The 10,000-nt window shown below is 40.2% G+C and overlaps 2 protein-coding genes across 2 annotated transcripts in view; one reads left to right on the top strand and one right to left on the bottom strand.

Annotated features, from left to right (window-relative positions):
- tfe3b (transcription factor binding to IGHM enhancer 3b) overlaps positions 1-7,464 on the top strand; it is an 11,780-nt gene extending 4,316 nt beyond the window's left edge. The window contains exons 2-9 of the mRNA XM_084927615.1: positions 1,315-1,548; positions 1,669-1,893; positions 2,365-2,460; positions 3,137-3,248; positions 3,357-3,413; positions 3,603-3,678; positions 3,829-3,976; positions 5,193-7,464. Coding sequence (XP_084783741.1) covers positions 1,348-1,548; positions 1,669-1,893; positions 2,365-2,460; positions 3,137-3,248; positions 3,357-3,413; positions 3,603-3,678; positions 3,829-3,976; positions 5,193-5,651 — 1,374 coding nt within the window. The 5' untranslated portion in view covers positions 1,315-1,347 and the 3' untranslated portion in view covers positions 5,652-7,464. The remainder of the gene's footprint in view (positions 1-1,314; positions 1,549-1,668; positions 1,894-2,364; positions 2,461-3,136; positions 3,249-3,356; positions 3,414-3,602; positions 3,679-3,828; positions 3,977-5,192) is intronic.
- LOC146386515 (uncharacterized) lies at positions 7,424-8,526 on the bottom strand. Its single transcript, XM_084927616.1, has 4 exons — positions 8,379-8,526; positions 8,191-8,300; positions 7,881-8,076; positions 7,424-7,777 (listed from the first exon to the last, which is right to left on the bottom strand). The coding sequence occupies exons 1-4, from the start codon at positions 8,512-8,514 to the stop codon at positions 7,503-7,505; spliced, it is 717 nt and encodes a 238-aa protein (XP_084783742.1). The 5' UTR covers positions 8,515-8,526; the 3' UTR covers positions 7,424-7,502.
- Positions 8,527-10,000: the final 1,474 nt, after the last annotated feature.

Genomic DNA, 10,000 nt, shown 5'->3' with positions numbered 1-10,000 from the left:
AACTGAAGAACCTTGTCGGATGAGAGGTGAAACATCAAGAAATTGAAAGAAGTCCAGTCACTTTTCTTTCCAAGCTCCTTACAAAGAAATGACACATAAAAAATGCATAGAAACATCGGAAATTGTTTGGCAGATGGTCACTTTTTGGCATAACGCCCAGCTGATGTTTTTCCTTTTCTGAGAAATCACTTCTCTTGTATGGAGTTACTAAGGTTTCAGAATTTTCTGCAAAATATCTGTGTGAGTGTGGTGTAATAGAATATCAATCCATGTATGTTTAATTACATTTGTTTAAAAAATAATAATTCTGAAGTATTCAGATGTGCAAAAAATGGTGTATTAATCTATGTAAATATATATATAAGTGCCAACTTGGTCTAATACAAGGTGCTGGAGATGTAAACAGATACACATATTTGCAGATCTGCTGTGGCTGAAGTGCAACAAAGAAATGTAAGCAGCAGACCAGTTGGCCTTTTTAAGTTGTCTCCAGTTCTTGGGCCAAACTACTTTGTCTTTTCAGCCATTAATATTTATATATGCACTTATATGCACACACATACTTTAAATGCACTTCAACAGTTTTCTGTACACTTTTAAGCATGCACTTGGAGAGCCCTTAACAAATGTACAAATCTTTGTGCAAAAACGGGCTGAGATACAGTTACACAATTCTTCACATTCGTAAATAATTCTGTTGCAATAGTAACCTTGTAATGCTCATTGGGACTGCTGAGCATGGTTGAAACAAGATCTATTTGAGTCTCCTGTGTCTCTGAGTAACAGATACAACTGTAGCGGACATAACAGAAGGTATATATTTAAAAAAAAAGGGGGAAGTGAAAATGAGAATAAAGAAGTCGGGGCTTGAAGAAGCTTTAAAGGCAGCAGATTAGAGAAACTAGATTTGTATAAGTACCATTGTAACTAAGTAACAGTCCCACTACTAATTCAAGATCTTAACGTATTTTAACGTATTTAAATGACTGATTGAAAACCAACAGCTTTCGGGGGTGTTGCAGTCTTACTAATGGTGTTGATTTGTTTGGCATTTTAAAGTAATTTGTTAACATTTTTAATGAAAACAGTTTTGTTAAGTTGTACAATTATGTGTTGAATTCTACAGGTCCTATCACAAACCTCTGATGGCTTTGGAACTTAATTACTCAGATTATTTCAAACCAAACTAAGCATTTTCTATGTAAATGTATTTTAGACCTGGCAGTGACATCTGGAATTCTCATCAGAATATTAAAGTGTAGGATTCTGATTTGTGGATTGAGTGGTGTAATAACATCGCATGCTGTCCTACAGGTCCATCCCTAGATCCCTGGATCCGTCTCAGCCATGTCGTCACGTGTGTTGCTGCGGCAGCAGCTGATGCGGGAACAAGCCCAGGAGCAGGAGAGACGTGAGGCTCTTGCTCAGCAACAACAGGCATCTGCCTCTCAGCTTCGGGCCACCAACTCAACTCCAGCGATCTCTGTCACTCTGCCACCTAATGCTGCCCGGCCCCCTCCAGCACAGGTGCCCGTGGAGGTGCTGAAAGTAAGAGCGACCTGTTTTGTTTTAAATTTTTAGCAGTGTGTGTGTGTGTGTGTGTGTGTGTGTGTGTGTGTGTGTGTGTGTGTCAGACCACCAGCCCCTAACAGCTGTTTGAATGATCAGGTGCAGACCCACTTGGAGAACCCCACCAAGTACCACATCCAGCAGGCACAGAGGCAGCAGGTGAAGCAGTACCTCTCCACCACTCTGGGAAACAAGGCGATTCCTCAGACCTTGTCTCTGTCCCCCGCCCCCCAGTCCAGTTCTGCCCCAGAAGTGGCCCCTACTGCCAGCAGCGCCCCTAATAGTCCTATGGCGCTGCTCAACATCGGCTCCAACAAGGAAGACGTAAGGGGAATTCCAACATTGATACCAGTAGTTAAATTTCCTGTGTGCAAGTTTCATTTGATGATACAGCAGATTACATAACCTTTTCAGTACTTTCCTTTTTGGAAACTTCCAGCGCATTTTTGTGGGGAAGTTGAATATCTGTTGCTCTCTTTTTGCTCAATTAGCTTGTGTTTGCTCTGTAACAATGTGCCCGAAGGTCCTACTGTGAGGATGCATGCCCTTCGTTGTCATACTCTCGTTGGCCTTTCGTCACAATAAGATGTTAAATACTGCACCGGCAGAATAACCGTGCCAGCACGTCTCATGCACGCATCACTGTCTTCCAAATTAGGCCTCTTTAAAGCTCTCACATTGGGCTCAGATGTTTAGTGTTGCCACCTGGATTGTTTTTATACAGTGTAAATACATATTCATTACTATCACACCATTTACCTTCTGCCACGTTTGTCTCATTGTCTGTTTTTCTAGATTGACGATGTGATCGATGACATTATTAGCCTTGAATCCAGTTTTAATGACGACATCATTACGTTGATAGACTCAGGTCTTCAGCTGCCTAGCACGGTATGAAGAACTATGCATTTATTGTTCTCTCTTGAACTTCCTTTTTGAAGGTTCCTCTCCAGTTTAGAGCTTCTTCTTTAATAGTGCAGTAACAGAATAACGCAGACAGCTCCAAGTGAGTACGCTCTGTGAATGGGCGGTCTCTTTCATGTGTGGAATTCTGAAAGTTGTAAGAGCAAATATACACTTCTAGCACTCAGTTACCATTCGTCACAGAAGTGTTTCATGGGCAGGGTAAAGCTATCAGTGGATACAAGACAAAGAGAAGTGAGACAAAGTCATAAAAAGTACACGGTCAGGTCAAGAAGTAATCTGCAGGGAGGAAACAGGTTTCCAAAATTTCACCGCAAAGCAAAAAATGAGGATTATGGTGATGATTTTGGAGGGCAAGAAAAAGAAGCTGACTGAGGTAAAAAGGCTTTTTCTGATTTTTGAATTGGCACCGGGTAGTCTTCATCTTTGATATGCAATAGAATATAAATGGTGGGGTTTTTCTTTGCTGTTATTATGTAGCAGCCATTTCTTTTTGATAGCATCTGTCTGATCCACAGAAACCTGCTTTGAGTCTATTTTGAACTCACAGAACCGATTGCTCTAAATTAAAGCAGCAGCATTTGCTTCAGAGTAGTCAGGTACTATTTAAGACCTATATTGGAACATGTTGTTTGTTGTGCAGCTCCCAGGAAACCTCTTGGATGTGTACCATAGCCCGGGAATGGCAGCGCCTACTCTTACTGTCAGCAACTCCTGCCCTGCTGATCTTCCAAAAATTAAAAGGGAAATTACTGGTATAGTAACTTCCTTTTATAAACACGTGTCTTGTTTCATTTATTTATTTATTTTTTAATAAACAGTTTAGCTTTTCGTAACATGAACGCTAACATTTTGTCTTTCAGATGCAGATGCCAAAGCAATAATGAAAGAAAGGCAGAAGAAAGACAATCATAACCTCAGTAAGTCAAACCTTTGTTTGAGATCATTTTTTTTAACTTCTTGTTTGAATAATAAAATAAAAATATAGACCGCAATGCAGATTCAGAATCACAACATCCTATTTACTTATTCGTGCACTTCTGCTTAATACCAGCTGATTGTTAGAGGTAACCTCGTGTGCCTTTGCTTCCTCTCTTTGTTGGTTGCAGTTGAGAGGAGGCGTCGATTCAACATCAATGACCGCATAAAGGAGTTGGGCGCTTTGATACCGAAGTCATCAGACCCGTAAGTGGGATATTCATTTTCCACTGCTCACATGAAGTTACACTGTTTGAATTTTAATGCCTTGGGGCCACACATGCGGCGTATAAATCGTGATCTTATCCTCTGCTTCTGTTGTCTTTCCTGTCTTTACTGACATCGCAACAATGACAGAGAGATGCGCTGGAATAAAGGTACCATTCTCAAGGCTTCTGTAGACTACATCAGGAAACTGCAGAAGGAGCAGCAGAGAGCCAAGGATGTTGAGATGAGGCAGAAGAAGCTGGAGCAAGCCAACCACTCCTTAATGTTACGCATCCAGGTCAGTGTTCAGTTCAGTTTTATTTATGTAGCGCTGTTTTGCAGGAATGGTTATCTCAAAGTGTGTTTTGTTGTAAGATGAAGACGTTAGTGAGAGAATCCTGACAATCGGATGAGGCTGTATGAGAAAGCTCCATTTTAACAGGAAGAGATCTCTAACAGAACCAGACTTGACCAGATTGCGGTCATGGCTTTGTTGGGTTGATGTGGTGGGTTTGCAGTGAGGTCATGATATGGCTTGATCTTCGAGGGCTTGCTAACTGTGGATTTTACAGCCATTAAAAACAAATATCTAGTATGGACATATATGATCTCCTGAGTTCCATCTTCTGAAGGCTTTTCAGGGAGCTTTTAGAACAGCCTTATAATAAGTAATAGAATAGTGCATCTTAGAAACTTATGTATGAACAAGTATTTCAGCATCACTCTGAAAAAGGATGCCTCCGATTTACTCGGCAGAGAAAAGAAGGCTTTCTTAATTTGCATGTTAAAGAAAACATTCTTGGTCAAAAATAATCGATTCTTCAGAGTGTTACAGGAGGCCAAGGTAGTGCCATCCAGACTAAGAATGTGTCTAAATAGGAATGGATCTGAATGGATGTGCCTGGGGAACAATGGTGCTTAATTCCTTGAAAATCAAAGAAAATCAAAAGCCGTTTGTCCACCTTTGCTGTTTAGGTGTAGACAGAAATGTAAGCAGGGCGTGAACTGTTTGTCTTCATAAATGTAGTGACTTCCACGTCCTTGGCCCTGCTCTGTTGTTGTCTTTTCACTCATATTTTTTCTAAACAAAGAAGGTCTTTTTCTTGCTGAAGAAATGTCTGTGTAACTGTCATCACTACTGTAATACATACAGTAAGTCTGTGAAAAGTCTGCACTCATCCTGTTGGTTTACTCAAACATAAAGTTTGCACAAAATAGGTGAAATCCACAAAATGTTATGTTTGCTTTATTTAGTTCTCATCTAGTTCTCAACTATTTATTTTTCTTCCTTATTGCAAATTTGGATCAACCAAAAATTCAGACTTGCTTTGTTCCATCTGTGTTTCATCTTATTTAGACAGTTTTTTTGGGTGTAAAGTTTAACACGTGGAATGAATTTTTCAATGCAAAAACATAAAAGGAGCTATGCAATATAGGAGTGCAATAGACTATGCAATAATGACATGAGTGATTTCTGGCCATCTGATTAGAAAACATGCTGTTCTTGTTTTCAGGAACTGGAAATGCAGGCACGGCTTCACGGCCTCTCAAACTCCAACAGCATCTCTGCTCTGAGCTCCGACCCCTCTCTGCTCCAGCAGCAGTCCACAGTTCCACAGAGCAGCCAGTCTCTGGCTCCCAACACGGGAGGAGCCTCCAGCCAGAACCTCCTCGTTCCGGCAGCCATTGGACAACCTTTGCCTGCCTCCTTCCTGTCCCCACCCTCCTCAGACTCTCCCGCCGGACTCACCATAAGTAGTCCGCTGGACCTGGGCAGCCTGAGCTTCGCTGAGCTCGATGACCCCCCGGCTTCCGCCCTCTACTCCGATATGGGTTTGGGAGACATACTTATGGATGACGGGTGCACTCTGTCTCCAGAGAGGATTGGCGAGCCGCTGTTTTCTCCTTTGTCACCGGGTGCCTCTAAAACCAGCAGTCGCAGGAGCAGCCTTGAGATGGACGAGGATTTGTGATGATTTGCGTGTGGTCAGAGACTCCGTAGGGACAAGAATGTCAGGAAGTGCAGTTTATCCTTAAACAACTATAGCCTATTTATAGAACTGCACAACTGAACTTTAAAAAGTCAAATTTAACTATAATTATGAACAAAACTAACACCAGAAGACAGCAAATTTTAATTTTTCTTTGTTTGTTTGTTTGTTTTTTGCTACACAAATTCATTATAATTGTTCCTGTTTGGAGCCAGTCAGACATCAGATGATTATGTCTGAGTTTCTGAATGCAATCCTAGTATAAAATGCAATATTGTACAATAGGGGCATGGACCTAGCATTAAGAAATGATACATTCTTAAATAGTTGTTAAGATTTCTTCAGAGATTTTAAGAGGGATATAAGGTTTGCTTGAATTTATTATATGCATATTTGTAGGGAAGAAAGCTGTGAGGTTTCTTTTTCGTGACAGGACATGTTTGGCACAACTAACTTGTCAAGAAATGCCAATATATAGCATATATTTCATGCGTGTGTGTTTTTGTTTTTTGTTTTTCTTCAGACTGACTGGAATCAGGGTTTGTTAAAAGCAGTTGCATACTCATGCGTGTTGGGTTGTATCACCAGCAACTACAGAAGGGATCTCTGTAAAAAAGTGAATTGGCACATTGTGTAGTAGTTACAGCACATTGTAAATAAGAGTCTTTTATTTTGAGCAAGTTCTTTGCACCTTATTTTATGGCAGTCTATGCATTTTAAGAAAGCTTGTGTCTGTTTTTATTACTACTACATACAGCGGACAGCTAAGGCCCAGGTCGCATGTATTTGTAATAAAACCTTAAAGGCGGTGAAAAAAATTCACATGCTGCTGCAGCTAGTTAGCCAAAGCAGGATTTCTTCCAGAGTAGCTACAAATTACAAATCAGCATTTATATATATATATATATTTATATATATATAATTTTCTTTAATATATTCACTCAGTCAGTGGGAATGCAGAACAATTTTCTCCTTTTACAAAAGTACTGTAGTTCATTACATTTTTTTTTTATACCTGATCATTTGATAAGTAGTTTCTGCAGACTAATGTGTGTTGTCAGTTTGTCTCCATTAACTTTGGTAATCGCTGAGTAATTTTTTTAACCAGTTAGCATGTTCTAATAAATATGTGGGGTGTGTTTTTTGTTTGTTTGTTTTTCGGATGATGAAAAGTGATATAATCTAATAATGGATTCCTGCTCATTGTAGTCTGAATTCAGTTGGCTCAGACCTCCTTTTTTTAAACCAACCACTAGTCTCACTTCTGTTATAACAATGTATGATGTTTTGTTGAATGAAACCTCAATGCAATTATTATTCCATTAAATAGTCACAAACGTTAGAAAGGGTTTTTTTTCATCACATGCTTACCGAACCTTGTGTACAGTTAATGAATGTGTGTTTGAGTATTTTTTGTTTTTGTTTTTTCTAACACTGATGTACTGTTTTTAGTTAAAACAGCCAAAAATATATTTAGATCATAGCTTTGAGTGGCATTGATTGGTGGTTACAATAATTTTTTAAGCTCTCCACTGATCGTTCAGAGCGTTGGAGGTACCTTTCAGCTTAAAGCAGCTCCACTCCATCACTCAGCGTTGCTCGTCGTGTTCCCGTAAATCACAGAGTAGAACTTCTGTACTTATTCAGCTTTTACTCTTCTCCACAATATTAACCCTGTCTTAACCAGGCATATACACAGTGACTCATACTCACACCGACTGTTAACTACAAACCAACATGTCTTGTCCCTGCAATTTGGCTTTGAGATTTTTAACAAATAAATGATTGCCATCGGTTCGTGTGTGGATGTGCTTTATTTTCTGGAAGCAGGCGTCAGTGGTAAAGCATCTGAGAGATTTCCATAGCGAGGTCCAGGCATTCTGTAGCGTGGAGGCACAAGTCGCACAGCGGACAGTCGCTCTGGAAGCAGCGAGAAACACCCAGACACCCGCAGAGGTTGCAGTGGTGCATCACCCCCAGGAGAGGCTCGCAGTCGTAGAAGGACGAGCACAGCCACCAGGCGCACCCGTTAAACCCCCTCAGCGTGGACAGGATGCAGTCCAGGGGGTGGCAGAAGAGGCAGGCCATGAGGATTGCAGCACAAAGGTCTTGCATAGAAGACAAGGGTTAGTGAGGAAAGATGCAGAGAGAAAACAGATATATGGGAACAATAAGATGAAATAGGATTTCACTAAAGTTTATTGTCCTTACCCTCTGCTCCTGGGTCGGTGTGAGCAGAAGTGGTTTTAAGGCTTTCTTGGCTCTTGCCCTTTGGTTTGGGTGGATGGTTCAATTCATGGACTGTGCTGGCCTCCAGAGAGGACGGCAGCAAGGCGCTGCGAGGTTTTGGCTGCTCCTTTTCCACAGATTGTGGACTGCAGATAGATACTGCTCTGGTCACTCCTGACTTTGGTATATTTTGCATGTTGCATTTTTTGGGAGCTTCTGTGTGAGACAGAAGAAATTCTTGTGAAAACATTTTTCAGAGGATAAAATTAAAAACAAAGAACTCACAGGTCACCGTACCTACTGTTCTATGGGGGAAGACATTCGCAGAGAGGTCCACTGAAGATAATTCAGTGTCCTCAGTGGAGATCTGCTCTGAAAAACTATGGACTTCAATCAAAGATTCTGGAGGCACAGAAACAAGGAGGAATCAGGTTACTAAGCATGTGTGTTTTCATTATTATCTGTTTCATGTGAGCATACCTGTAAGGTCTGCAGTGGAATCACGTGTAACGGGCAACTTTGAAGTAGCAGGTAGTGGATCGTGGAGCTCTGCTTTGTCAGCATTTCTATCGTAAGTTTTTTCAGTCGTATCTGCAGATTTGAGCATGTCATCCATCGTTGCAATCACTTGAATATGTCATCTGCCTCTGTCTTTGTAAAATATGGAAAACGATGTTTAAATTACATATTTAATTAAAGATTATAGCGGTGATTATTATGTTTAGATCATTTCTCCTCTTAAACTGGAATAGATGACTTTGTAATGCTGTAATGAAAAGCCATTGCCATCATTCTGTGCCACTACCAGAGAGCCAGAGTCTCTAGCTGAGGTTTTGTAGCTGTCAGTAATGAGTGGACATCTTGGGAAGTTAATCTATTATTTATCTCCATTTTAGATACATTCATAATGTAGATGAAAGCTAGTACACTCATATCCTGACAGCAATATGAGGAAGTGAGATCTTGAGTTTGCACTCATTAAAAATTAATTTTTTGAAGTACTGCTTACCTTCTTTGACATTTTTCACACAGAACATTTTATCCACATTTCTGCTTTTTGATGAAATTTATGAGAGAGACAATCTACAAGGTAAGGTAAGGGCGCGCGAGAATAAGTAAAAAACAATGTGTCAAAAGTAACATATTTAGATTGGTATATTTAATACATTTGAAGATTATTAGTCACAAGCCATAAATACTTGAACACTGTGCTTTGGAAATATGTCAGCATCTACAAAGTCTGTCAAGTTTATTTCTCCTTATTAGCTTCATAGGAAACAAGGCATACTTACATTTCACAGCATTTTGTAGAGGACAATCCAACACGCAGCCTTAATCACATCTCTCAGTGGTGGAGGTGTAACTGCTGCCATCGTCGTGCACAATCTCTGTCTCTCTCTGTCTCTCTCTCTTTCCCTTTCTGTGAGTGTGTTTGTGTTAGGTGAGTGGGGGAGACACACCGAAAATGTAATATATTTGCTTATGTAAATAACCTTTTACGTCCTACCTAATATTAGTGGTACTTTTATACTACTGTAGTGCCTACATTTACTATTAATAAGCAAATCTTAACAAGAAATCGTGAAGCCATATTATTGTATCAGCCTATCAGTGACTAAATGGTGTGTCAACCAATGACTGAATACATATATATCTCAAAAGAAAGAACAAAAACTCAAAGTTTAACACTTGATAGGAAAAGACAGCTTGCTGGGACATGGTATCATTAGCAGGGATTGTGTTAGGGAATGCAAACAAGGAAAAGAAGCTGAAGTATGCCAAGTTAATCAGGTACTGGACTGAAAGTCAGGGGCAACAGGTTTGATGGAGTGATGACTCCAAATTTAGTCTAAATCATCATCATCGTATGCAGAGGAGGTCAGGAGAGCCGTCTAAAGACGTATGTAAAACATAGTGGATGCTCAAACCAGCTGTCAAGCATGCTGGTTTAAGGGTCATGATTTGAGCTTGTTCTGCAGCCACAAGAGATAGTCACCTTGCAGCTGACAAACTCCTCTGCATGACAAAGTTTTCTAGAGTCAAATGTGAGGCTGTTTGTCCGACAGCTAAAGCTTCTCCTAAATTAGGCCATGCACAAGGAT

The sequence above is a fragment of the Perissodus microlepis genome, chromosome 5, assembly GCF_051167445.1.
Source record: "Perissodus microlepis isolate ML-2025 ecotype Zambia chromosome 5, ASM5116744v1, whole genome shotgun sequence".
Taxonomy (NCBI): Eukaryota; Metazoa; Chordata; class Actinopteri; order Cichliformes; family Cichlidae; genus Perissodus; species Perissodus microlepis.
Note: the sequence above shows the minus strand (reverse complement) of the source record. Positions and strands in the feature narration are given on the sequence as shown.

What these genes read in the sequence shown, in the direction of transcription:
- LOC146386515 (XM_084927616.1), bottom strand. Translation starts at nt 8,514, where the DNA reads ATGGATGACATGCTCAAATCTGCAGATACGACTGAAAAAACTTACGAT. An exon ending in TTCCACTGCAGACCTTACAG is followed by an intron (nt 8,301 to 8,378) that starts GTATGCTCACAT and finishes CTGTGCCTCCAG; the next exon opens with AATCTTTGATTGAAGTCCAT. An exon ending in CCCATAGAACAGTAGGTACG is followed by an intron (nt 8,077 to 8,190) that starts GTGACCTGTGAG and finishes AATATACCAAAG; the next exon opens with TCAGGAGTGACCAGAGCAGT.